Source organism: Cuculus canorus, chromosome 15 (assembly GCF_017976375.1).
Source record: "Cuculus canorus isolate bCucCan1 chromosome 15, bCucCan1.pri, whole genome shotgun sequence".
Lineage (NCBI taxonomy): Eukaryota > Metazoa > Chordata > Aves > Cuculiformes > Cuculidae > Cuculus > Cuculus canorus.
Window position 1 is genome coordinate 9,685,399 of NC_071415.1, and position 26,572 is coordinate 9,711,970.

A 26,572-nucleotide genomic window follows, 5' to 3' on the forward strand; every position below is an offset into this window, starting at 1 on the left:
GGTTGTCCTAACTACAAACAAAAAAAACCAAATCACTACTGAATTGTAGCCAGTGCAATAATAAGTTATTCATTCTTCTTGTCTGTACAACTGTCCTGTTGCTTTTTTTCTTCCTTTTTCAAGTGAAATTCAGGTTAAATGTCGCAATAATCCAAACTAAAGTGCACAAACACGGTTTCTTGTGTTACAAAGAAAAAAAAGATGAAAAAAAAAAAAAGGAAAAAGTTAAACTTACAGAGAGATTAAAAAAACAAAACAAATAAATAGTAAATTATTTAAGAAATGTATTTTGTTTACTGCAGTTCAGAGTAAGTTATTGCTACAGTGTGGGAAGGGCTGAAGAGCTGCTGTAGGTGATCTTTGTGAGAGTTTCAGCCAGTGATTTGTCCCCCTCATGGCAGAACGCCTTCGACCCCTCGCTGGCAGCTGTCACCGTCCCACCTGCACCCTTTCTGTCAGTCCTTCCCCCGCACACATGGACGCGTTTGCCTCCCAAGGCCCTTCTGCCGCTGGCTCCCACTGAGAAGCCTCTAGAGGAATTCAGGTCACCTGGTAACACCACTTCCTTTATTTCTTTTTTTGCAGTTTTGGGGTTGGTTTTTTTCCTTTTTAGCCTCCGTTTCCTGCTTCTCCCCCCCACCCCATCCAGCCCCTCTCACCATGGGACAGCTTTGCCGAGGAAAGCTGATGCTAAGAGAGCAGCAATGAGTCTGGCGCGAGGACGCGCCGTGCAGCGAAAAGACAAACAGGAGGACACAAAAAAAAAACCTCAAACCAACCGTTTTTTGTTTGATTCGTTCCATGCCGCCTCATATTTATGCATTCACATATATCTTCTGTTATTTATGCATCCATTACTCAAAAGGAAATGTATCTTGTTTCACATGTATTAAACTGTATAAACTGGAAGCGTGGCCTGACTTTGTGCCGCCTGGTGGGATGTGGCCGGGATGCCGAGCCCTGGTTTAGTTATCGCATCCAGCCGGCAGGTCTCACAGGTCTCCATCCCCGTTGGCATCCTCCAAAATCTCTTTTCTAGGTGCAACCAGCCAGGCTGCCGGCCCTGAGTCTGAGCCATCCCCTTCCCCACCAACCTTTGGAGCTTGTCCCAACCTCCCGCTCGCCTCCAACGGTGCCGCTCAGTGAATCCCTCGCCTCACGCAAGAGCCTCCATATGTCGAGCAGCTTCGTGCCGGCTGCCTCCGAGCACCTGCACTGCTGTAATTAAGAGTCATTTAGGATTATTGTAAATAATTATTCTGTCTCAGTGGGATAGCAAAGAATTCCAGAAAAGAGCCATAAAAAATAATTATTAACAGCTCTTTGGGGATGGTGGCAAAATCCTTCTGTTGCTGTTTAAGCAGCAACTGGGAAAGAAGGGGAGGTGAATTACCTGGTGCTGGGCTGAATCCTGCGTGGAGGTGCTTTGGATGCCCCAGCAGGTCTCTCCACAGCTGCTTGTGGTGCTGGTGCTGTAATTATTGAGCTTTGCTGGAAAAGTCAGTGCCCCCGTGCCCAAATTCCCCCTCAGTGCCCTGGAGCTGGGGGGAAAACTGGGTGGTGGTGGCTGATCTTGAGTCCCTGCAGGGCGATGGAGAGGTGGCTTGTGGAACAAGGCAGAAGGACTTGAGCCCACGGCAGCGTGTCGGGGGTGAGTTTGGAAGAGTTGCTCCTGGACCCTGGTTCTGGCTCTGCCCACACTCCTGGAGGCAGCACCACGACTGTGTGAGAGCTGAATGCTGGGAGCATCGAGATCCAGGTACTAAAGCCTTTATTTTGTAGTGCAAACAGCACTTCGCAGTGCATTGAATGAGCCTCCAGGAGGCTGAAAAGCAGCCACAGGGGGGGATTTTTTTTATATTAGCAGAAACGTAAGGAGAGGAAAAGAAGAGATGCTCCCTCTGTCTGTCACTCAGCCAAGATCAGGATGGGACAAAAGCATTAAAACAACCCCTAAACAAATCAGAATCCATACCCAGTACAACCTTTCATTTCTCAGTGGCGTAAGATTGAACAGGTTGCATGAATACTAATAAGAATTTTATATTTGTAGAAGCTTTCTTAGGATGAATAATTAAATTAACTTTATCCATTAAGCTTTACATACGTGGCTGTGTTTTACTGCCTGGGGCCATCTCATCCTCCATACAAGAGGGCTTCATTAGAAATCTTAGTGCAGCCTGGCCCAGCCGTAGCCCTGGCAGCATGGTCTGAGGGGCTGAAATCTCCACATCCTTGGTTTTTTTACACAGCTCAATCCATCTGTGGACGTCTGGAAGAGTTCCAGCTCATGCCAGGCTGGTGGTCCAGCAAACACGGTATCCAAGCAGTCTGTCTTTTCACAGACCAACCTCAGCGCGAGCTGCTGCAGAGGCTGTGGAGGCGTGCAGGGCTCGCTCCAGGCTGACGGATGTGCAGCGGCACAGATGGACTCCCTGGTTCAACACCGGTGCATGCAGTGCTGTCGCCAGGAGGATTTGGCATCCCAGCTGGGCTGCTCCTCATGTCAGACCCCCTCGCTGTGTTTGCTCCCACAGGGCTGTGGGAGTTCCAGCTGTGGCCATTGCACACAGGAAAAAAAAAACTGTTCTTGGGGAAAGAGACAATGTCAGCAACCCTCATCATCTTACACCATGGGAAAGAAACTAGATTAATCACGTAAATATTTGATTGAAATCCTCCAGAGCAGCTTATTGAGGATTCTGCTTTGCCCCACTTGAAAGCACAACAGCTCCAGGCTTTGCTGTGAATGCACAAGGAGGGAGCAGCTCTCTCACCTGAATCCTCCCCCCAAAATGCAGCCACCACCAGGGCAGCCAACAAGTATGAGGGCATGGAAGGAAGGAGCCCCCACTCCCCACAGCCTGATTATTGCTCTTATTCTTTATGCCCCCATGGAATCTGAAGGCCCCACTGGGAACCAGCTTCTCCAGTCCTCCTCGCCCTCTCCCCTTTCCTGCCTGCACATTAATTTATTCTGACTGGCTTAGACCGAGGCACTAATTAATTTTCCTTATTAACAAATAAAATCTCACACATGGTAACAAGTTCCAATACAAATGAATTCTCCATAGAAGAGGCTGGGTGTCAGAACGGGAGCAGAACCACTCAATTACCCAGAGGATCGAGGGGAGCAGGATACTGAGCATGGAAATATCTGCTTTGGCTTTTTGCCCTGCCTTTCTGCTCTGGGAGGATACTGGCAGAACGAGCTAGGGCTGAGGATGGAGCCTGGGGTACAAAGTGCAGTGTTCGTCCCCTCCCTGCCATGCTCAGGGTCACAGAGATTCTCCCAGTGCAGCCGCGACCCCTCATGTCTTCTTTCCTTGCTGGTTCCCAGCACTCAGACACATAACACAAAAGTTCATCCCACCTCTCCTCATCCAGTTACCTTCCCACCAAAATAAATCTCTGGGTAAATACACTCCACAAGAATTACGATAGGAATCCTTTCCTCCAATACATCATTGGATGCGATAAGAATATCCTTCCATGGCGTTCGATGGAGTCGCAGGTGGGAAGAGCTCTGAGAGCAGAGGAAAAGGCTGTTAAGACAAAGGGCAGGGAGCAAATGCAGGCAGGGATGAGTCAGGCTGGCAACGCCGTGCAAATAGGCTAAAAATAAACCCGGTTTATTGCAGATTAATGACACCATAAAATGTATTTCACTGGCCATTTAGCAGGTGTTGTCGGTAAATATTTGGGATCAAAAATAAACTTTTCAGCTGGGCTGCTCTATTGTTATTTCTGCCTCACCCACCTTTCCCGAGCACCTGGGGAAACAAACAATCTAATAGGCTTTGTGCACGGAGGTCAGTGCAAGGGACACGGGTGTGCTTGCTCTGATACCCAAAATGATGGTGACGAAACTCTCTAAGACTTATTTTTGAGTTTTAAAAAGTGAGCATCCTTTCTCAGGCCTGGGTGACATGAGGCAGTGATCTCCATCAATTGTGTGCAGACAGACAAGAGCCGGGACAGAATCTATCTCCCACTGCTGCATGTGTATATAAATTCTCCCAGAAATCTTATGCATATTCTATTATTTTCCAAGGTCTAGTTTTAACGTTACTATGAACTGCACAACAAAAGAGTCAAAGATTTTTGACTTCACAAGAATCAAAACTCTTGCTAATTTAGAGCTAGCTCCAGCTCTCTGCCCGACCTTGCTCTAGAGATAGAGAAACCCTGCAAAGAAAGGGGATTCCAGAAGAGAAACTTGTTCAGCACAGATCACACTGAACACAAGACATTATCATCTCCAAAGAATGAGCAGTGTCTGGAAAAAAACACTCCCTGAAAGAAAATCTGCTGTCAGAGGGATGTTCTGTCTAACTTTCAAGAAAGTACAGTTACTTAGATGAAACTTTACTTTAGCTTAAATCAAAAATATTCCACTTTTTGTAATAGGAGCTGCTTCTTGTATCAGCTAGACTGGGAGCTGTTCGGAGTCGGGGATCAGGCACGGGCACAGCGCCTGTGCAAGGCGACAAGTCAGTGGGGGTCCCTGCTCCCCAAGCACCCCAAGACCCCGCACGTATCACAGGCTCGGGCAGGGCTGAGAGAGGAGCCAAATGTTTTACCTGGCCAAGAGAAATACCAACATTGTTAAACACCACCATGGAGTCGCAGCGATCCATGAGTTCTCATTAGGCTTGGAAATGGAACTCTCTAATGGATCATTAATAAAGTTTTCCAGCAGGGTAAAAATGCTTCCTTGCTTGGGATTTCATTCTACTCACAAAGATTAAAAATGCAGCTAATTAGAGCAAGACCAGCATGCAAGGGAGGGAAGAAAAGAGGTCTAATTATAACTGGCGGGAGGACAGAGTCCTTCCACAAGCAGGTAGAGGTGACTTACAGCTGCTGAATATCTCTGCTGCCTTCTCTCTGCCATGGGGAAGTCTCCCAGTGCCGGTATTAACTCCTCCAGCAACTGCCATCACTTACCAGGCAAGGAAAAAAAATCCTTAAATTGGCTCTTAGCTGGCTCTGGGGCAGCTGGCAGCCAAGTAAAATGTTCATCGTACCCTGCTGGCAGCATCAAACAGAGGGGTGAGAGCCATTTTAATTCCCCCTCGTGATAATTTTCTGTTCCAATTCATTATTTTCTTCGAAGCATTTCTGAGGGGCAGGGGTGGAAAGGATAAAATTTCAGCCATTCTCTTGCACCCTTCCTGCTTTACTCCCATTCTTCTCTCAGCCAAATTTGTTTGCTGAAAATTAAAAAAAGGAAAAACTCAAATAAAAGCTGAAAAATCTAGTTGAAATTAGTATTGACAGAGAATACCTCTATAGGAACATGGGAGGTATTTTTCAGCACAAAGTGCAATGGGAATTTACTTTCAGTCCCAAAGAAATATGCACAACACAGCTTTGAGCAGGAGAGGTGGTATTTTAGGATGACACTTTGCCTTAAGGAAAGACATCTGCGATGTATACTCCACTGCGTGGCAGTGTAGAGAGCCAAAGCAGCAAAACCACCCCTCTCCAGGGCTGTCCGAAGGGAGATATGATGGAGTTGGTGGATGAGGCCAAGGGCTGAGACGTTGTCCCAGCTGTGCTAGGCTGCTCTGCCCATGTGTTAAGGTCTCTCTCTTAACAAAGGGCTCAATGCAGCTGATAGAGAATCACAGGATCATCGAATCATAGAATGGGTTGGGTTGGAAGGGACCTTAAAGCCCTTCCGGTTCCAAGCCCTGCCCTGGGCAGGGGCACTTCCCGCTGGATCAGGGGCTCCAAGCCCCATCCAACCTGGCCTTGAACCCCTCCAGGGATGGGGCAGCCGCCACTGCTCTGGGCAACCTGGGCCAGGGCCTCCCCACCCTCACAGCAAAACATTTCTTCCTAAAATCTCATCTCAATCTCCCCTCTTTCAGCTGAAAACGATTCTCATCATCCTATCCCTGTGCTCCCTGATCAAGAGCCCCTCCCCAGCTTTCCTGGGGCCCCTTGCAGTACTTGAAGCTGCTTTAAGGTTTCCCTGGAGCCTTCTCTTCTCTTCTCCAGACTTTCTCAGCCTGTTCTTACAGCAGAGGTGCTCCAGCCCTCAGATCATCTCTGTGGTCTCCTCTGGACTCGCTCCAACAGCTCCATGTCCTTCCTATGCTGAGGTCTCCAGAACTGGACACGGGACTCCAGGTGGGGTCTGACCAGAGCAGAGCAGAGGGACAGAACCCCCTCCCTCCCTGCTGGTCCCACTGCTTTGGTTGCAGCCCAGGACATGGTTGGTTTCTGGGCTACGAGCACACTTTGCCGGCTCCTGTTTAGCTCTTCATCCCCCAGCACCCCAAGTCCTCCTCCTCAGGGCTGCCCCCAATCTGTTCCCTGCCCAGCCTGGGTTTGTGTTTAGGTTTGCCCTCACCCAGGGGCAGGACCCGGTGCTTGGTTGTATCGAACCTTGTGACCACCTCTCAGGTGGCTGCCAGAGCCTTGAGAGAGCCCCGTAGAGCCTTGAGAGAGGCCTATACAGCCTCATACAGCCTTGACACAGCCTGATAGAGACCGATACTGAATAACACACCCCTCGGCAGTCCAAGCCACGAGGCGGAATAAGCGGTGGGAGCAGCCCCGGCCCCTCCACGGTGGCTGGGGGAGCACAACCCGCACGGGGTGGGGTTCGTCGGGCCCCAGGGGAGGGTTCTGCCTGCGGTTTGGGTCCATTCACCCGCGTTTTGGGGGCGCCCCGCCCGTTCGTAGCAGCTCCCTCCCCAGCCACGAGCGGGCGCTCCGCGAAGCGCCGCCCGCGGAGGAAGCGTGTCCGCTCGGGCGCGCCGTCCGCAGCCACGGCAACCACGGCAGCGCCGCCCGCGCCGGGTGAGGCGGCGCCATGGCGGGCGGAGGCGGCCCCAGCGCCTTCCTGCTGGCGGCCCGCGGGCAGATCGAGAGCGGCCAGGTGAGCGGCTGCTGCCTCGGGGGCCCCTCCCGGGCCATAGAGAACTCGGGGGCGCTGAGGGGAAGGGACCAGCCGGTTCCACCTGGGCAGCGGCACCGCGCCGGGGAGGGGCAGCGTGGGCCATGGCCTCCCCCACACACGGGAGAGCATTTCTGCCTGAAAGCTCATCTAAATCGGCCCCCTTCCAATTTAAAACCGTCCCCCCTCATCCTATCCCTGCACTCCCCGATCAAGAGCCCCTCCCCAGCCTTCCTGAGGCCTCTTTCAGTACTGGAAGCTGCTCTAAGGTCTTCACGAAGCTTTCTTTTCTCCAGGCTGAACAACCCCAACTCGCTCAGCCTGTCCTCATAGCAGAGGTGCTCCAGCCCTGCCCTCCTCGGCCGCCCCCAGACCCCATAACCCAGCCCTGCCCTCCCCAGGCAGCCTCCAGACCCCGTAACCCAGCCCTGCCCTCCCTGGGTACCCCCCAGACCCCATAACCCAGCCCTGGCCTCCCCAGGCAGCTTCCAGACCCTGTAACCCAGCCCTGCCCTCCCTGGGTACCCCCCAGACCCCATAACCCAGCCCTGCCCTCCCCAAGCAGCCTCCAGACCCCATAACCCAGCCCTGCCCTCCCTGGGTACCCCCCAGACCCCATAACCCAGCCCTGCCCTCCCTGGGTGCCCCCCAGACCCCATAACCCAGCCCTGCCCTCCCTGGGTGCCCCCCAGACCCCATAACCCAGCCCCAGCCCTGGGTGCAGGCTGCCCTCAGCCCAATGCTTTTGGCCAACCCTTGGTGGGTCCTGGCAATTCTCCACCAACTCAGCCTTTCTCTCCCACAGTTCCCTGGTTTTGATGACCTCTATTGCAAGTACTGCTTTGTCTATGGCCAAGACTGGGTTCCCACTGCGGTAAGGCCCCATCGCGTGCCCCTGGAACCCAGCGGTGTGTCAGGGATTAGTGCATCCCCCTCATGCCGCGTTCTCCCAGCAGGGCCTGGAGGAGGGTATCTCCCAGATCTCATCCAAGAGCGATGTTTCACCCACCACGATCGTCTGGAACTTCCCCATCGACATCACCTTCAAGAGCACCAATCCATTCGGCTGTGAGTGCTGGGCTGGAAGATCCCGCTCACAGGTCGGGTGTTCCTCTCACACGCACTCCATTTGCAGGGCCACAGATCGTCGTGAGCGTCTATGGACCTGATTTTTTTGGAAACGATGTGGTCAGAGGTTACGGAACTGTTCATGTTCCCTTCACACCCGGAAGGTGAGCTGACAACCGGTCGTCTTGCAGGACTGAAAGGGAGATTTTTTTCTCAGTCAGTACATTGTTTTGGAAACAAAAATGTTCCCATATCTCCTTGTTACAGCTTGTCTGCTTGGTGCAAAGTGCAGAGATTTGCTAGCAGCAGCCCCTAGTTACCAAATAACTTTTGGTCGTCCTGTAGACAATTCCGTAGAGTCAAAACTGGTACAAGGAGAGCTCAGGCATGAAGTGCAGAACATTAGCACTCTCCCATCACTCTCGGCACATGTTGAGCTTTCAGTTCAGCTGCTGGAAATGTAGGAAGGGACGCTCTTCCTACAAAAGCAAACCCTTTTTTTGTGGAAGGGAGAGCATTTTTGCCTTGAGATGTTCAGTAGTCTGAAGTACCTGAAGTTCTTGTACCTTTCTAAACATAGCAAGTCTTGAAAGCACTGTTGGGTTCTTTTGCTTAGGGACATGGTTTGGTGGTGAGCTTGGTAGTGTGAGGTTTATGGACTCAGTGATCTTAAAGGTCTTTTCCAACCTAACTGATTCTGCTATTGTGTCTTGTGTTTGTTTTAGGCACACAAGAACCATCGCTATGTTTGTTCCAGAGTCCACATCTCAGCTGCAGAAGTTTACAAGGTAATAATTAAAAACTTCTTTTTCTTAAAAGTCTTTCTGGTTCTCCATCCCAAAGGCAGAATTTGCTACTGCTCAGTGCATACGGAGAATGCTTTGTACCATCACCAGATGGTTTGGAGTTCTGTAGGTAAAACCACATTTTCAAGTGTCCAAGTTTTTTTGATGAGCTCTCTTCAAACACATTAACTGCCTGCAGGCAGTAACGCTTGCTCATCTTTCTTTTATCCTCGTGACTGAACACTGTTGTTGAAAAAACTCATTTCAGAAGAGGAGACCGATCCCTGAGTTCCTGAACGGAGTGGCAGTTCCCTGCTCTGCAGGTTGATCTGTGTCCATGATGGTGCTTGCAGAGGTGCCGCTTTGTTTGTACAGAGCGTTTTAGTTGTCACTGGACTCCAAGGAGGTGCAGCCCCTCCCTAATCTTAGTGTTGCTTGGGGCTCTGAAGTGTAGCCATATGGAGAGCCACCTGAAAAGCAAAGGTAGAATATAGAGAATGAATCCCCAGCTCTACTTTTTCTTCCATCTGGAATGCCTTTGTCTTGTTTACGCACACACTTCCCTTCCGAAGCAGCAGCAGATACACAGCAAATGAGGGTATCAAGGTTTTTTCCTTCCATTGTATTGTTTAAGCACAGTCTGAGGGACTTGTGGGCTGACGGTTCCTTTGTGGATTGCCTGTCCCAGCGGATCCTCCCTTGCAGCCAGCTGCATGCTGTTGAGGGCTTTGGGGCAGGCTCAGCATGGGAATCTCGGCACCTGACAGACAGGATTCAGCTGATTGACTTGTCTTCTTTTCATGATACCCTTTTTGTTTGGAATCTACCCTCTAATTTGTGTACATCCATATTTTGTGCACTCGGATGCGTTCAAACCATCCAGGCCTCTCCTTTGCTCGGGGTCATTAAGAGTTGAGTGAGTTTCAGAAACATCTTTGTCATAAAGAAACAACACGGATTTGACATTATGTGTATGAAATCGATTTCATTTTTTTCCTTGGAGAGGCAAAATGTCTCTTTGGTCAAAGTAGATCAGCAGTAAAGTGAATCGGCCTTCACAACTCCCTGCAAACAAAAGCTGGGAGGCTCATTAACCCTCCTCTTTGTTTTTTAAGGTGCATGTAATGAACTGTATCCAATCTAAACACCAAGTGAATGTATCCAATTACTGCCTTCCTATTTTCTTCTCCTAGTTGGTTCACAGGGAGACGCCCGGAATTTACTGACCCCAAAGTGGTGGCACAAGGAGAAGGAAGAGAAGGTAAGTCCTGACCACAGCCCTTGTGCGGCAGCAGCCACAGCCTGGCCATCCACCTTCCCTTGATTAAAGAGGAGTTGTTCCTGCTGAGAACGGTCCTACCCAGATGCATGAGTGAGTTCAGCAATGATTCAGAAACTTCTCTTAACCAGCTTTATTCACGTCATCTTTCTTCCAGTAACGAGGGTGCGATCTCAAGGCTTTATGACCATTTCCTTCAATGTGGTGACCAAAGATCTGAAGAAGCTGGGCTACGACGTGTGCCCGAGCAACACGCACGGCCCTTCTCTGCTGCCCGTTACAGAAGGGATGCACAGATACTGATCTTGGGTGTCCAGTGGGCAAAGGCTCACAGAGAAGTTAAGCTCTTGGGGGCTTTTTGTGTCAAAAGGAAATGAGAAAATTTCACTTAAGGCCATTATTCCAAAAGAAACAAGGGTCTGGAATAATTACCTCCGTGTAAGTCTTTCAGGATGCAGAGAGGTTTAAGTATTATGTAAATGAACGTCATCTGGTAATGTTTAGCAGCTCTAGGAGTAGTATCAGACTGTCTCAAACTAAGACCTGTAACGAAGTTTTTTTATAACGTTTTTTTATACACTTTTCATATACTTCAAGAATAGGGGAGTTCATAGCTGTAAAAATTGCAAACTGTTTTTTTTATTCATGTTTTTTTTGTGCTAGAAATGGGAAATAGAAATTATTTCACCTTCCAAAAAGGAAGGAAAGGTTCCAGCGAAATGCACTCACACTTCTCTTTGCTGGGTGCTCCCCTCTGCAACAGCAGCTTTCGTTAAAACCCCATGGTCCTTCAGAGCTTGTGCCACTAATTAAAACAGCTCCTGCACTGTAGAAACATTCCCATATTGTCCCAGTGAAGCAACCAGGGCTTTGGCATTTCGAACAAGATGGTGACTCCTCCATTCCCCGATTTTATTCGTGCATCAAGCTTCAGGAAGGACAGTCAGACACTGGCCCAGGTTGCCCAGAGCAGTGGTGGCTGCCCCATCCCTGGAGGTGTTCCATGCCGGGTTGGATGGGGCTTGTAGGCCCTGATCCAGTGGGAGGTGTCCCTGCCCATGGCAGAGGTGGAACTGGAAGGGCTTTAAGGTCCCTTCCAACCCAAACCATACTATGATTATAAGTTAAAAAAAAAAAAAAGGCAGCAGTTTATTTTAGAGGAGCGAGAGACCATAGTGTTAAACACATCCTTGCTGTATGCTTTTAAGTAGAACAAATTGCAGATATTGACTAAAAATAAACTTCGGAGCAGGCTCTGCAAAGCAGGCAAGAGTCTCTGTAAGCCAGCTGCATGCAGTCATGAGCAGCGTGTCAGTCCCAGTCGGGTTCCAGTGGCTCTGTTCTGCACAGGAGGGCAGGGAGCAGCAGCAAGGTATGGAGCACCCTCCAGCCCGCACATCACGCACCTCCTGCTCCACAGTGTTCCTCAGCTGGTTTCCTTATCAAAAGAGGGGCAGTAAAAGACATGGTGATGTTCCAGTCTGCTCTGCATGGGTTTTCTTTCCTGTTGCAACCTTGGAGAAGGCCTGGAATGCCATTATCAGTGTGCGACAGGAGCACCAGAGCTGATGTGCGGCGAGGGCACAGAGCTGGCCTCCCTCCGAGGAGCTGCTCCTCTCCTCTCCCACCACAGCCTTTAACCGGATTCCCCTCTGAGCTGATGCCAGTGCCGCTCTTTAGGCTGAATAAACCCAGTTGTCTAAACGCATTTGTTTGGCTTTCTAGTGCACAGGGTTTATTTGTGCCGGAATTTGTGCTCCGAGTCCTGCGCCATCCCAGTTCTGCTGTCCTTACAGGTACAAAAGAAGTGCTGCTTACAAGGATCAAGGACATGACTAACTGCTCAGTCATTTCCATATTTAACTGTGGGCATGTAACCTCTTGTACTCCACTGCAAACACGGAGAGCTGACTGAGAATGACTGGCGTGGTACCGCCCTGTGAGCGAGCTCCCGAGACCTTGAACCTGCAGCAACACAAGCAGGAGCAGTGTTGAACTGCGGAGCCTCCGGGACACGCAGCAAATGAAGCATCCAGTCAGAGATAATTATTATTTCATGCCGAGCAGCGTGATTGAATAAACATAATTTCTGAGCGGATAATGTGATCACTGTAATTTTGCTCTGAGCATTAGCATCTTTTATACTATTTATAAATACTTTTCCAAACATGGTTACAGATGATTTTTCATTTCTCTCTTTTTTTCCTGTGTTTTTGTTGATTTTATCCTTCCAGTAAGCTCTTCCACCAGTTGTTTTGGCAACTGTTGCGCTCTCTGAACTGAGTCATGCTGGAATCCAGATCTGTGAGTATTTCCTGTTGGCTCAGAGGAGACGCAAGGAATTTTGTTTCCTTTTCAGAAGTATTTGGGAAGCAGTGAGCTACAGGAGCAGGATAAATATCTGTTTGAAAGACTCCAAAGGCAAACATTAACCCTACTACTGCTTAAGTATCTTTTTGTCCTTGAGCACAGTTACCTGCTCCCATTCCAGTTAGAGCAAAGCTGCACAACAGAGTTTCTAGTCACGAGGAAACTGTTCAACCCAAACTTCATGCCCACAGGGGCGCTGTGAATTCACTCACACACGGCTTTGCAGCATGGTACCACAACCAGTCTGAATTGCTCCTGTTTCAAGTGAGCAGTTGGACACTTGCTGCACTGAGACCCATCACAACGTGCATTTGCACAGTTCCACCCTTCCCAGCGCAGCTGCAGGGACCCGCAGAAGAACATTAAAAGTAACCTAGTAGTGAAAAGCAAAGGTTAAAAAACAGTAAAACCCCCGAAGTCTGTAAAGCAATGTTTAAGATATGTGACCAGCACAATTAATGCTTTCCATCTCTGTGTTTTGTTGGATTTGGGTTTTTTTTGACTCAGTGTCTTGATGTTTGTCAAGAACCTCATCTACCTTCTTCAAGGCCTTAGAAATAGGTTTAGTTTGTGAGCTTTTTGGTCTGAGAGAGTTTGTTCGTTACCGCAGGGCACGCAAGGGGGATGTTTTCAGTTTTCCCAGGTTCAGTGCTGTTTCTCTGTTCCGAGGTGGAACTGTTGATCTCTCCTATAAACAGGCTCTTCTCCCAGAGACTGACTCGCTGCTGCCTTTATGAAAACCATCTCTGCTTTGAATCTTCAGTGCACGGGCATCGCAGAGGGCTTGCAGCTCTGCTCTCATGGCTGAGGAGTGATGACAGACACAATACTGTGCTGCCCAGAGCGGGTGATGCTGTTAAGGAAGTGATTTATGACCCATAAGCATTCCTTGCAGTTTGTTAAAAGTTAAAAGAGCCCTTGCTTTAAAAGATCCAAACCTCAGAGAAAAACAGCCTCGCTCAGTGGAGGCTCAAAACTATTTCCCTTTGCCCACTCTCCTGGCAGCTGTAACCCCCTCCCAGTCCTTTCCTAGTGAATCGTTCTCACTTTTATTCAGAACTGGACTGAAGTTCCTGACCCCTCGTAGCACAGATGGCAGCGCGAGGCTGTCAGCTGGCACTGCAGCTCCTGTTTTGTTACGCTTAAGTCTCTCCCAGACAGTGAAATTGGCCATTAACCTCCGGATTCAAGCTGGGCAGGACAAAAATCTTTATTCAAAACATGTGTCCTGACACAGGCTGAGGTTTCAAGCCCATCAGAACAGAGCAAAACCCGTCAGAGGCAAACGGAGCCTGTGAGGCAGTCAAGGTCTGTGCCGAATCCCTCCTCTGCTCCTACTGTTTGGAGGAGCTTCGGGGAGCGCTGCCCAGCAGGACCATGCTCACTTCACAGGATACTTCTCCCCTTACCATGGAAGCTGCCCCAGGAGGGAGACAGCCGAGGACATGGACTGAAGAGCAGCTTGGGAATCAACCTCTCCTGAAAGCAGAAACCCCTTTGGACAGTCTTTAGGAACTGATGCTGGCAGCCCTTTCTACCAAAACCAGAAACAGCAGCAGCAGCTCCTGCCCTCTCGCGGCAGTTTTCAAGCTCTTGAAAGATGTTGGAGGTGGCCAATAACAACCAGCTCACAGGAGTGCATGAAGGACACCCAAGGTTTTCCTGTTCCAACATGGAAAATTGCCCAGTGCAATGGTGCCGCAACCTCGTGCCCTGAGAGCGTGGGGCTAACACCTCCCAGGGCCACGAGCAACCCGAGCTGCCTCGCAGGGAGCAGGACAGAGCCAGGAGCTTGAGGGACCATCTCTGACCTAAGGCTTGCAAGACTTCTACAGCAGCAGTGCTGCAGCAGCTGGAAGTTATCTCCACCTGAAAATGAGAGCCTAGCAGATGGAATAAAGCAGACAGCAACTGCTCCCCAGCAGCAGCATCACTTTAGGAGCAGGAGCCTCCTGTGGAATCTCTAAACAAACAAAGGCAAAATAAACCACAAAATTAAAGAAGCAGGGGAAAGCCAGATTTGAAGAAAAACGGAGCTTCACCTCTAATTCTATCTGGCAGCATTCCAGCCCAGCGCTAACCAGCCCCAAGATGATCTGGCTGTGCTGAGGTCACCGGAGCATCGTGCGAGACCTGCTGCCTGGGGAGATGGGGGGTTAAACGCACTGGATTCATCACCCCGGGCACGGGTCCGCAGGGTGACAGCAGGACAGGGCAGCTAGGAGATAGGTGCCACGCAGAGTGAGCAGCACCAGCAGTGGCAGAGCTGGGCCTGTCTGTAACCAGCCACACACCGCCAGCACCCAAGAGCACCAGTAAGAACAACCAGCCCCTGTGCTGTTCCCTTCCCTCTGGCAGTGCCAGCAGGTGGAACTCGGCAGCAGCTGGACGAGTGGGTGGCTGCAGGACATCTCCAGGGTGCCCCTCCAACACGCTCCAGCAACCAAGCCCCGATGAGAACACCATGAATTCTCACTCCTGCACCCACCACCCAGAGCAGCCAGGGACCCAAGGTCCAGGCACACAAGGACAGGATGCCCAGAGCAGCCACCAACAGCAACTTTGAACATCTTCCAGGGCATGCAAAGCCTGAGCAGGAACACGGCAGAGACGAAGAATGGCCAAGCTGCTCACACCCTGCAAGGGATATTCAGCCCCTTTCCTCCTCTTGCCACTCATCCCCAAGGCTTTTATCCATCATTTGAGAGGCAAACGTGGGTGAGCTCAAACCCCAAGAGCTGAAGTGCTCATGGGTGTTTGCAAACGCAGAAACAACCTCCACGTTTGGAGCAAACCCCCACAAACGCCAGGTTCCAGGCCCCTGCATTTCAGTGCAGTAGAGCCCGTGGAGCGCAAGGACAGTTGGTTATGAGGACTACACTTGAGACAACAATTTTTCAGTCCTTGGCTGACTAAGCGGGCAGAAGTCCTGTTAGAAACCATCCTTTGGCCACCAAAACCAGTGCTGAGTCTCCAGGAAGGAGGCTGCTGGGACTTTCATGGCAGGGTACAAGTGATTCAGTCCCTTGTCCTTCAGAGGGAACATCTGCAGGAGCATCTCACTGCTGCAGGTTTCTATTTTTACCCCTCTATTCAGGCCAAGATATTTAAGTACCCAGATTCACCTCGGAGAATATCACTACATTTAGTGCCAGACTTGCTAATGAAGACATTAAAAAGCAAAAAAAAAACACCTACCGCCCTCACCCAGCACCCCAGCCAGCCCACAGTATCCTGGGCCACATGCGCCATTACACCAAAGCAGAATTGTCTCCCTCAGCCTGGTTCAACCACCAAATTTCATTCCCTGGCCAAAAAGCCCTTCAAGAAGAGCATGGACACCATTGCCTGATTCTCTCTTTACAAAATCCATGTTCACTGTGTCCCATCTCACAAGACACAGGAGAAGCTTTCCTGGAAGGTGGGCAACAGCTAACTTCAGCAGAAGTTTTTAACATGAGAGGCTCTATAAATCATGTTGGTTCTCCGAATCATGGATCGCAGGCAGCTACAGGACTCTTGCCAGAGCCAGAGCTCAAGCTGGCCCAAGCCACTTTCTCACAGTTCAACGAAGCAAGCGGAAGAGACGAGTTGCACCGCTCAGCCCAGCACAAACAAGTACGAACGGCAACGTACATATTCAGCAAAACCACTTTGGCAACACCGGTGCGGATGAGGGCAAGCCTCTAGATAGTACTTTATCCAGATAACTCATTTCCTCCACGCAAGGAGGCAAACACCACCACACTTCACTGAAGAGGAAGAGGAAACCCTGGACGGGGCAGAACCGCCTGCCCAAGGTCAGAGGAAGGCTCGGCCCCAGCCAGGTCCCTCTCTCAACAGGCTTTATCAGCTACAACTCCCTCTGCTTGCAACAGCCTGCAGCATTCCACTCCTTTTTAAGAGCTTTAGAGCCATCACAAAAGATTCCACTTCAAGCCCTTCCTAGAACTCTCCTGTAGCAAGCAGCTTTGTTTTAACATGTGCTGTTTCAAGAGGCCAGAGTAAAGCAGTGACTAAGCACTGATCACACCCAGCTGAGAAGGGCCCCTCTACACAGGAGCAGGGAGCATCCTTCGGTAAAGCGAGAGCTATGAAGAGCCCAGGCATCCCGGCTGCCATCCCTGGCAAAGGAGGGCTTTCAGTTTTCCTCACCGTCTGCCTTTCCATCAGCCAGATCTCCAGCACCACTACAGTTTCAGCATTAAGAAATTAAATATTTGATTAGTGATCAGGTTAATTGGCGGCAAACCAGAACTACAGGAAACCTGGATGGGCTCTGGAGAGGCAGCTCCTGAAATAGCCTGCTAATGAAGTACCCTTCAATTTACACCATCCAGAATTAGAAGCTGAAATCACTTCCCAGCTGGAGGCAGGCGTGCTGCTACTCCATCAGCAAGGCCACTTGAGCAATGGGACGGAGCCAAGGCTGCGGGAAGGGCAAGACTTAACTACTGCAAACATGGGACACAAGGACTCCAAAAGTCTGTTTTGTCGCAGTTCCCCAACCCTCATTCCATAAGCAGTGGCTTTCAAAGTCAATGCCTTCCCCAAAGGCCTGCCTTGACATAAACAGGGAAGCCTCTGCTGAGACAGCACTCGATCACCCCTCCAGCAGTGCTGTTGAAATAGTAACGTGGTTTAAAGAAGCAATTCAGCCACCTGCAACACAACAAGTCTTCATTTTTATTAAGTTAGTAAGGTCTCAACTGATTCCGATTAAAGTGATCTATAAGAACCCCCTCTTTTCTCATAGCCAGAGCAGACCTGCCCGGGAGTGATGAATGCACCCAAGGAATCACATCGACAACGTACAAGAAGCATTACTCATAACGGTTTGATCCCCCCCTAGCACCTAGGACTCTTAGCACAAACCTTAAATCATCTCAAGCAATCCATCAGCTTTCTGGAGAAGTAAATCAAGCATGGCAGCGGCAGCTTTCCGAGTGGTATTACGAACACTGTGCAGGGGCTTGGAAAAAGCAACACGGCTGGAAATATAAGCAATACAATTTTAATTCTGACCAGTCACCTACAAACCCCTTGTCTTTCCACTGTTCTGATGGCATTATTAAATATCACGCTCGTGACATCGCTCAGGAAAAAATGACACAAAGATACAGACATTATGATACAATAGTACAAATGATAAATTATTTATACAGTAAATAATGTCAATAGTCAGCACAAATTCATAAAAAGCAGCCGGCTCCCAGTTATTATGAAAACAGTTTGGTAAATATTTAAGTTGTAACACTTGTAAAGGAAGCAAGTCTTGCGCGATTCTGCTGTGAAAAATAAACCATCTCTCTCTCCACAATTTGTGCAATATTAATACATACAGTACACGTTAGAAACCGTAACAGCAAAAGGGAAGATGGATAACAAATCATCTTAGCATTGGGACTTCAAAAAGACTGTAAACACCACAACCCACCATGGTTTTCCTTCCCTGTCCCTTCAACGTAGTTTAGTTTCTATATAGTATAAAACTGAATAAATAACTGAGCTTATTTTGGGTTTAAAATTATGCCAAGATGTTGGGGTTTTTTACAAAATATTTAACACTTTCTCTTTGGTCAATTTGACCAGTAAGGCTCTTTTGGGATACTAACGTTGTAAAAATCAAAAGCACTTTGAATATTTGCAAGTCAGAAAAGAAGGGAGGAGGGAAATGCTTATGGAGAAATAGGCCAGAGCAGGCGTGATGGGACACACACACATCCTCCACACAAACAGGAGTGGGGGAGCATAGAGGGAGGAGGAATTATTCTGGAGAGCGGTTAAATTAGCACAAAGGAGAGTTACCATTCTGGGCGGAAGCGAAGCTTTGCCTGTTGAGGACAGAAACCACCTTCCAGCGTCCTGGCTACAGGAACCGAGATGTATGCTACTGGCTGTTCATCCTCCTGAGCTGGGCTCCTGCCACAACCTCCGCGTTGGACTAGGAATTCTGGCCTCGTTAGTCCTCAGCCTAACGCTACAGCACCACGGCCTGGGCTGACGGCTCTGCAGAGCACTTCGGCATGATTCATGGTGCAATAGGTGTCTGTATATATGCGTGTGACGTGAAAGTAATGCAGCATCTACAGGAGCGGCTTGGGAAAAGCAACCCTTTGCCATTCAGCAGTTTCATTAAGCCAGGGATCCCTACCAGACCAGAAGTGTGCTCCTATTGATTTATGGCAGCAGATCATGCCTCTGAACTGGAGATGACTTCATCACTTCAAATACCTCCTGCCAACCCTATTTCGCCTCCAAAAGCAGTTACCTAGCATTTAACAAGACAATGCACTTAAACGTTTTGGCTGAACAGACGGTGCCCCATCTAACTGTCGCATATGCGTTCAGGTGACAGACTAAGAGAAAAACATCAAGTGACTTCAATCCACTGCTGATAAAATTAAACTGGAAAAATAATGATGGACAAATCATGCCACAGATCAATTGGAAAGCACTTCCCCCACCTCATCTGCCAGAATCACACCCTTCTTGGTCTACACTTTTCAGTAAGTTCAACAACAACAAAAAAGTAAAGTATTTTTCCTTACTCTGAAAGGCAACATGAATGGGTTTTGTTTTGTTTTTTAAAGACATACTGGGTGTGGACCGTAATTTTCTTTCCTCCTACATAAAACCAAGAGCAGATGAATATTCTGAATCCTTCTTGCAAATTCAATAGCATTCAAGAGGACAGAACAACCCACGTAGGAACATCCACACATTTAGCATTCATATACTAGCAGCGCTACGCTGAACTACCCATCTAAAATCTGTGATTGTACCCTAGATTTGATAGTCTTTCAGCCTCCCCTTCCCACTGATGGAGACAGCCCAGTCCCTTCCACATCAGCCACTCCTCCTTCCTGTCATAAACGGCCCCAGACCAGCACAGTCCCATACATGTCATCAAGACACCAGAACACAGAACTCTGGCAATCCCTTTCAGCTTCTTCCCCCCTCCCACCCCCCTTCTAATTAGGGAAAGGCTGCCAAGATGCATCGATTCATTCACAGAGATGCCCTGGAGGCAGCAGCAAGCACTGGGACATCCCTTTCTACACCGGCGTGCAGGGCTATAACGCTGCTGTCTGCGAGAAGGCCAGGTTCCCACCAGAAACACCAGCTGGAACCTGAGTGCGGTTTAGTGCCAATGAGTCCAGACATGCAAGTAAAAAAGTATAGTTCAGCTTACAGTTAATAGTTGTAAATGGAACCGGTTGTTAATATGGAGTGCACATTTCATTAAGAAAAATTAGTGAATAAAATTCATGAGACATGTTTGTACATTAGAATTTTTAACATCTCAAGAAGAAGAAGAAGAAGAAAAACCAGCCTCTCTCCCAATCTGCAAAAAGGCTAAGTGGCTGTTTTGGTAATCGGAAAACCGGAACAAAGCAAGGGGAAGGCGACTTTAGTGTTTTTTCTTTTTAATGCAGTCTTAAATCACGTTATGCTCCAATTCATCTAAAAATAATTAGTCACGAGAATTTGTTTTTGATTTGTATTACGAATACTTCATTTAAAAGTAAATATTTTAGTGTTAATCTTCCCTTTTAAACTCTCTTTACAGAAACAAAGAGCTAAAGCCATAAATAAGAGGGCATTCAAACCATAAAAATGACATTTGCCAATATCTTAATTTTTCAGCCAGACTTGATAAATCTATCAAAACCAGACAGTTAAATAAGAACCACATTATAAAAATTAGCAAAAAAAGGACTATTAGGTAACTCTGCAAACTCAAATATGAAACTGTACTAAACAAAATATGTGCAAAAGTATACAAGAGTAACTGCATATAGCAAGGTTAAGCCTGAATTAGTTTTAAAGCTTGCCCCGGTGAAATTGAATTCGAAGTTGTCTTGCTGTATTTCTCTTTTTTTTTTTTTCCTTTCAACTCACATTGTAAGTCAAATTAAAACAAAACACACAAAACTTCCGAACGAAGCTGGTACTGGACAAGCACAGAGCAGGACACTCACTCAGCAGGAGTGCAGCATGCCACTCACAGAGAGTTCCTCGAAGTCCTTAAAGTAGTGTACAAATTCAACACTGCGTACGAAAGCACACGTTATACTCGACAACTTGAGAATGTTCTTGGGGGTTTTGTCTGTTTTCCTTTTGAAACAAGCTTGCTTTCTCGGTCAAACCTCTGATAGGAAAGCAGTGCGATTTTTGTGTTGCAATGTTTAATGCATAAAAACCAGCCACCTGGGCCCTCAGAATCGTTCTCTTCTAAGAGTAAGGACTATGGGTGAACCAACAGTCTAGAACTGTGTATAGTTATGTGCAAAACATTCACTAGCACTCTGAATCTCAGGTCTATCGTACGGGCATAGGAGTGACAGATGCAGGTAAATAGTAATTTCAGGATCCAGCACATCATCTGACATCTACAAAAGAGCCAACGGCGGCGTTTAAAATGGCAGGTTCTCCCTAGAAAGTGTATTGAAATGATTAACAAAGTAACAAAATGGGCAGAATCTAACTTTGGTGAAAAGTCTGAACATCTCACACAATGCTCAACAAGCCAAAGTAAGGTACCATCTGGAGCAAAGACTAGATTTAGATTAACTGGTAAGTAGAGACAACTCTTCAAAGATCATAACTGTAAACTGCAAATCTACTTCCAAGTCTCTTACACACCATTCAGTCCACACGGGCCACGTTTGTTTTGCCGCAAAGACTTCAGCCTGGAAACACTAGGAAAAGAAAGTTTCTTAAATTGGGTCTTTATAGGAGGAAGGGGTTAGTTGTATTTGCGGACTGGGACGCTGACGGCGGGATTCCTGTACTGTGAAGAGGCTGGGCCATTGAACCTGCAATGCTTACGTTCAGCCCCTGGCCCATCCTCGTTATAGAGGCCACAGTGCCCATTGCTGGTATCGGTGCCATTCCCACAGGCACAGGGGCCATGGAAGACAGAGGTATTGGCTCCATGCTTATCGGTGGCACAGCACTGAAAGAAGGGCTGGTTCCCATCACCGGGCTCGCTCTCATCTGATTCAGAGTGAGTGGCTGCGGCTGATTCACCTGGAAGGGGTTGATTGGAGTCGGTGCTGTAGCAGCGCCTGGTTTTGAGAGAAGAAAGGGTAAGAAGGGAAAAGATCACACCTCCATAAACACGAGGTTCTGGAGATCGTCTTTTCTGGCAAAGAATGCACCTTCTGTACATCCCCACATGCTCCCAGTCCCCAGGCTCCCTGCAGAGAAACCTGTGTGAGTGTCACTCAGCAAACGGGGGCTGCACTGGTGCACAAGGACAGTCTGTTTCCTCAAACCTATCAGTGCCGTGAAACATCCCTTTGCTGGCCAACACTGTCCACTCCTGACAGCAGTCACCGGAGAGACAGGTTCTCAATTTGGTGATCACTAATTTTGTTTCGAAATGCTATTAGAATTTGAAATATGGCAGAGAACCGCAGGCTCCCTGTGCTCCTTTACTGCAATCCAGCTACTGCAGATTTGTGCATATGCTTCAAAGACCTCCACCAGTCCAATCCCTTTAGAAGCTGTACATGCTCCTGGCACTGGGTTTTGACAAGAATTCATAAAGTAAACAAGTTGTTTCCGAATTACAGCAGTTCTAGAAAAAGCAGAGTCTAACTTTCCCAGCGTTTGAGGTTCTTTGGGCTGCTGCCAACACCACAAATTCTTTTTACCGTGTATGTATAGCATTACTTGGATGGCCCAGTGACCTCTTATAAACTTTTTGTAGTAACCGGTAATGGCAGATACACAGACTTCCTCTTGCTAAACACTGCCAAGGTTGTTCAAAATCACTGTTTCTTCCCTACCCAAAGAGTTTAATAAATTGTCATTTTTTCCCACTGAAGAGTGAGGAAAATAAATATTGAAACAGCACTGTGACGTATTTCACCATCCTAGTGTCACACAAAAAATTCAGTCCATATGAACAGTTTTACTAAGTTCCATATATCTTCAAAGTGTTCAGTGTCACCATTGAAGCCTGCTGCAAAGTAAAGGCTCACTTCCAACAGAGGCCCATTTACGGGAGAACAACAGCAGCTTATGTTTTCAAAATACACCAAGAGTGTGTTTTGATCAGAACTGGTTTATCACGCTAGCTTAGAAACTGCAACCCACTGAATTTACTTCAGCATCTGCTATCTGGAACCTCAGGCTGCAGTCTGAGATGCCACCATGCCTTCTGTAGCACAAGCAAAAGGGCAATTTCCACCTGCTCCCACAAGAACCTGCTGCCCTCCCACAGGATTCTCTGGCAGCAAACATTCACATCTTACCTGTTCTGACAATCAATCACCTTTAGCTCAGCCATTTTTAATAACCCAAAGCTGCCTTCTAACACAGATCGTTTTGAGAGAGAAGGGCAAAAGTGGGAGAGAAACTGCTTGAACAAAGCTCAGCCAGCAGATCATCTACAGATGCAAGAGCAGAGACTCTGTGCTTTCAGGGTCCAGCAGTACGCCTTGACACCCCATTGCCTCACTCTCCTGCTCTCAGTCATGATCTGTTGGCTCAAGAGATCAAAAGCCCAAACCAGCTTGTGTCAAATCACACAGGACTGAGTTACGCAGAGTTTTCCTACCAGAAGGGAGAGCTAAAACAGAAAATTGAAGGAATGTGCAGAAACAGACCTGGTGCCAGGAACGGATTCAGTGAAGTGACAGGCTGTGGTGGCTTAGACACCAGTGAATCCAGGTTCACCAAAGCAGCATTGGGGCCCAAAAAGGACTCAGGGGTTTTCCGAGCTGCACTTTGTTTGCCTGATGTCACGCTTGAGTGCTGGGAATCAAAGAGATCAGGGCTTGTGGTACCGCTATGCTGAGATGGCAAAGTGGAACCTGATTCAGCTGAAACACAAAAAGAAACCCAAAACTTATCTCATTAATCTACATAGTCAAGCAAAGAAAACCCTGAGATCTCTGACAGCAGAAGAGTTTTAAAATCTCACATTTGCATTAGTCAGATGTAAATGTTTCAGTCCGTGTTACGCTCTTACAGCATGCAAGCAGATAAATGTTCTTTAGAAGAGTATGAAGAAGCTATGGTTAGAGCTGCAGTGTTCTACAGAAGCCGCTACCTTATTTACCCTGATGGACGTGCTCACAGCTATGCTGCACAGATGGGACTAAGAGTCTCCAAGGAAAAGGTATTCAAAAACCCTGGGTTCTGTCCTCATGCTACACCAGTGCTGCACCCTTCCTAGCTGGATTCCACCCACTTTTATTCTCCTGTATTACAGAACCTAGCTCAGCCTTAAATCAGTCACTATTCTTTCAGGCAGAACTATCCTGAAAGTACACAGCATCAAAGCACTGATGTGTTAAGGTCTGCCAGTTTTTATTTTAGTGACTAATGAGCAAATAAAAAATAAATTAAAGCATTTATGGAAGAGTATTTTCTCATCTTCCTACTTCTGTTACATATGCGAGAGATTCAGTCCCCATTGTTCTGTCTGACTGTCTGAGCAGGGGCCATGCTGCTCCAAACACACTGGACACTGTAAATTTAGACATCAAACAACTTTCTGGGTCACTGCAGCGAAGGACTAGAGTGTAATTCTATGGCTTACAAAGCAAAAGGCCAATTCCCCATGTTCATACACAGGCCAAAATGTGTTAACAGCTTTTACCACTGCATTATCACCAGCTTCAATCTTTTCTTCTGTGCAAGTCAATTTTTAATTATTCTTTTTAAATCAAATTTAAGAATACAGACACCTGTTGCTGTCACTATCACTCAAACTGTCCGCATGCTAAGAATTTGATTCATACCTGGCTTTTTGGAAGTTCGAAGTGTGTCAAATTCAGAAAAATCATCTTTAACCGTACCATTCAAATTACTGAAGAGGTCAAAAGATGTACTTCCTGTTCAAAACAACAAGACAGCCCTGTCATTAACAGATCTTCTCTTGCATCACACACCTGATCCTCTGAAGGCAATTTCTAACCCATTCACGTTACCCAGCAGCCACTCTGTCAGGTTCCAGGGCAGCAGTTCAGACCAGACCGAGTGCTCCTACTCTCACTCAGGGCCACAGAGAAGGATAATGCCAGGGAACCGCCTTTTCTTACAGTATGAGCCAACTACTCAGAGCAATGTGCTCTTAATTCACACTGTAAGGCACACTTTAGTATGCTGGGGTTCTATTGAGTGTCTGCGCTAGAGAAAGGTCTGTACAGGCAGGGACACATTGCTGCGGCAGAAAAGAATAGCAACATGTTTACAACCTAAACTACAAAGGGTGTTAATCAGCCTCCAGTAAAACTGGATACAGTTCCAAAGACCAATGTACCATTGCTATACCTGAAGTGATGATTTCACTTAGGCTTCCAAAGTTAAAAGGAGCAAGAATGCAGGAGAGAGGGTTATCTACGCCACATAGAGAAGGATAAGGCCCTGTTAGCTAAAGCACCAGAATTTACCCGTAGTTTGCAACAACTGAAAACGTAACGTTTTCAAAATGTGGACACAACCTTACCTCAAAATGGAGGAAGAAAAACCACACCTAAATGAACAGCAATCACACTGCTGAAAAGCCTTAAAGTTTGCCTCTTTTTTTCCTATTAGTTAAAACACTTCAACCTCAAGACATTTCCAGCAAATGAAGGTATGGACTCAGCTCCATAAAGAATGCAAAAAGACAAAATTCCAAGAGAATCAATGAAGGTTGTGTATAACAACAATTCTTCCTCTCAAGAACCCACCACAGTTAAAGAACCGTTCTTGTAATGATTCGGTTATTGCCCTTTGCCCAGTGAAGAGCTGATGAGACAACTTTTTGCAGTGCTCAGTTTCAGACTCCTTTGTTTATCACATACTGAGATGAAGGACTAGCAGAAAATGCATTTAGGATGCATTTAGCCATGGTGCCAACATGGAAATAACAAGTACTAAGATTCATGAAGGTTGCATTAGTTACAGAGCATGAATAGACAACTACATCAGCACTTTCCACATCTTGCTACAGACAGACTTAGGGACAGCTTTCCCACTCTCAGTCTGAAGCAACAAATCTTCATTTGCACCTCTCAAACTCTCCTAAGAGCATGGAGCTGCTCAATCTGTCAATCTGCATCTGTAGAGACATCCATCTGCACAACTACTTGTCATGATGAAAGGAAAAATTGCAGTGTCATTCACTTCTGGAAGTTAAGTCCTTGTCTAATTAAAGATAAAACCCATTTAAAACCCAAACAGCACCACCAATCCTAAGCGCTCAGCATGCATCCACACATACCAATAGAAGAATGTAGACAGGACAGAGCACGAAGCAGCAGCACAAATGCAGAGCGCTAAGTCAGAATAATTGCATTTGAAGTTGTTTTCACTACTAGCTGTTACAACTCCCATTTGTTTTACAAACCAGTCCTACAAACTGTTGAGCACGCAGCTTCTTTTAACCAAGTAATGCAAGAAAACAGTTCAGATTTCACCTTTGTTATTCAAATAATATGGATATGGGATGAGATTGTTCCTCACCAGAAGTAGAGAGAGGTTTGTTTGCAGGTGCTGGTCCCCAAGGATCCACAGAAGATTTTGCTGCAGTAGAAGATGGCTGAGCAGGAGCCCAAGGGTCAACATTTTTGGGCAGAGACTGAGCTGCGGATCCTGCTGGTGCTGCCCAAGGGTCAACGGAAGCAGCTGGTTTGGCACCTACAAAGAGCCAGCAGGAACAGAAGTCAGTACAGTTTCACTTTGGAAAGCTTTCCTTTGAGATTAATCTCTCTCATGAGCCATTATGACCAATTAATAATAAACATAAATAGGTGAAGCATTCAACACAAGGAATACTGACAAGTCTCAGCATCTGTGTCATCCATACTGAACAACCAGCACAAGTAAATCCTGTACAACACAGATGAATAAAACAAATCTCCCATTTGAAACTGAACATACAAATCCGCAGTTCCAACAAGAAAATAAACTTCCTTTTGTTACAGACACTGCCACCACAACAGGCAATACCTGACTGAAGGTGATCTAAATCACAGGATGTGTTTATAAGCTCATGGGAAAGAAGGTTTCTAAAAAGGCTGTATGTGAAAGGTATGAAATACAGGGCATTAAGACTTGGACACAGACAATAAATCTGTAAGACTCAAAAGGAACAGTTTTCAAACTTTTCACCACACCTGTTTTGTAAAAATATAATCAGCTTCCCTGAGC

General features: G+C 47.4%; 2 protein-coding genes across 7 annotated transcripts in view; one reads left to right on the top strand and one right to left on the bottom strand.

Moving 5' to 3' along the window:
* Window positions 1-5,331: 5,331 nt before the first annotated feature.
* B9D1 (B9 domain containing 1) lies at window positions 5,332-12,146 on the top strand. 2 transcript variants are annotated; one of them, XM_054080702.1, is made up of 7 exons: window positions 5,332-6,895; window positions 7,719-7,787; window positions 7,870-7,981; window positions 8,049-8,145; window positions 8,707-8,769; window positions 9,960-10,027; window positions 11,842-12,146. In XM_054080702.1, the coding sequence occupies exons 1-7, from the start codon at window positions 6,830-6,832 to the stop codon at window positions 11,958-11,960; spliced, it is 594 nt and encodes a 197-aa protein (XP_053936677.1). In that variant the 5' UTR covers window positions 5,332-6,829; the 3' UTR covers window positions 11,961-12,146. The 2 variants fall into 2 exon arrangements, with proteins under 2 accessions (XP_053936677.1, XP_053936676.1); XM_054080701.1 differs by having other exon boundaries at window positions 6,611-6,895; window positions 10,203-12,146.
* A 143-nt stretch (window positions 12,147-12,289) lies between these two features.
* Window positions 12,290-26,572, bottom strand: part of EPN2 (epsin 2) — a 59,620-nt gene continuing 45,337 nt past the window's right edge. For 4 of the 5 annotated variants that reach the window (XM_054080698.1, XM_054080699.1, XM_054080696.1 and 1 more), the window contains exons 6-9: window positions 25,886-26,059; window positions 24,178-24,270; window positions 23,038-23,253; window positions 12,290-21,489 (exon numbers count right to left, since the gene is read on the bottom strand). In XM_054080698.1, coding sequence (XP_053936673.1) covers window positions 21,152-21,489; window positions 23,038-23,253; window positions 24,178-24,270; window positions 25,886-26,059 — 821 coding nt within the window. In that variant the 3' untranslated portion in view covers window positions 12,290-21,151. The remainder of the gene's footprint in view (window positions 21,490-23,037; window positions 23,254-24,177; window positions 24,271-25,885; window positions 26,060-26,572) is intronic. The other variant, XM_054080700.1, reaches the window with a different exon arrangement.

What these genes read in the sequence shown, in the direction of transcription:
- B9D1 (XM_054080701.1), top strand. Translation starts at nt 6,830, where the DNA reads ATGGCGGGCGGAGGCGGCCCCAGCGCCTTCCTGCTGGCGGCCCGCGGG. An exon ending in AAGACTGGGTTCCCACTGCG is followed by an intron (nt 7,788 to 7,869) that starts GTAAGGCCCCAT and finishes TTCTCCCAGCAG; the next exon opens with GGCCTGGAGGAGGGTATCTC. An exon ending in ACAAGGAGAAGGAAGAGAAG is followed by an intron (nt 10,028 to 10,202) that starts GTAAGTCCTGAC and finishes TCTTTCTTCCAG; the next exon opens with TAACGAGGGTGCGATCTCAA.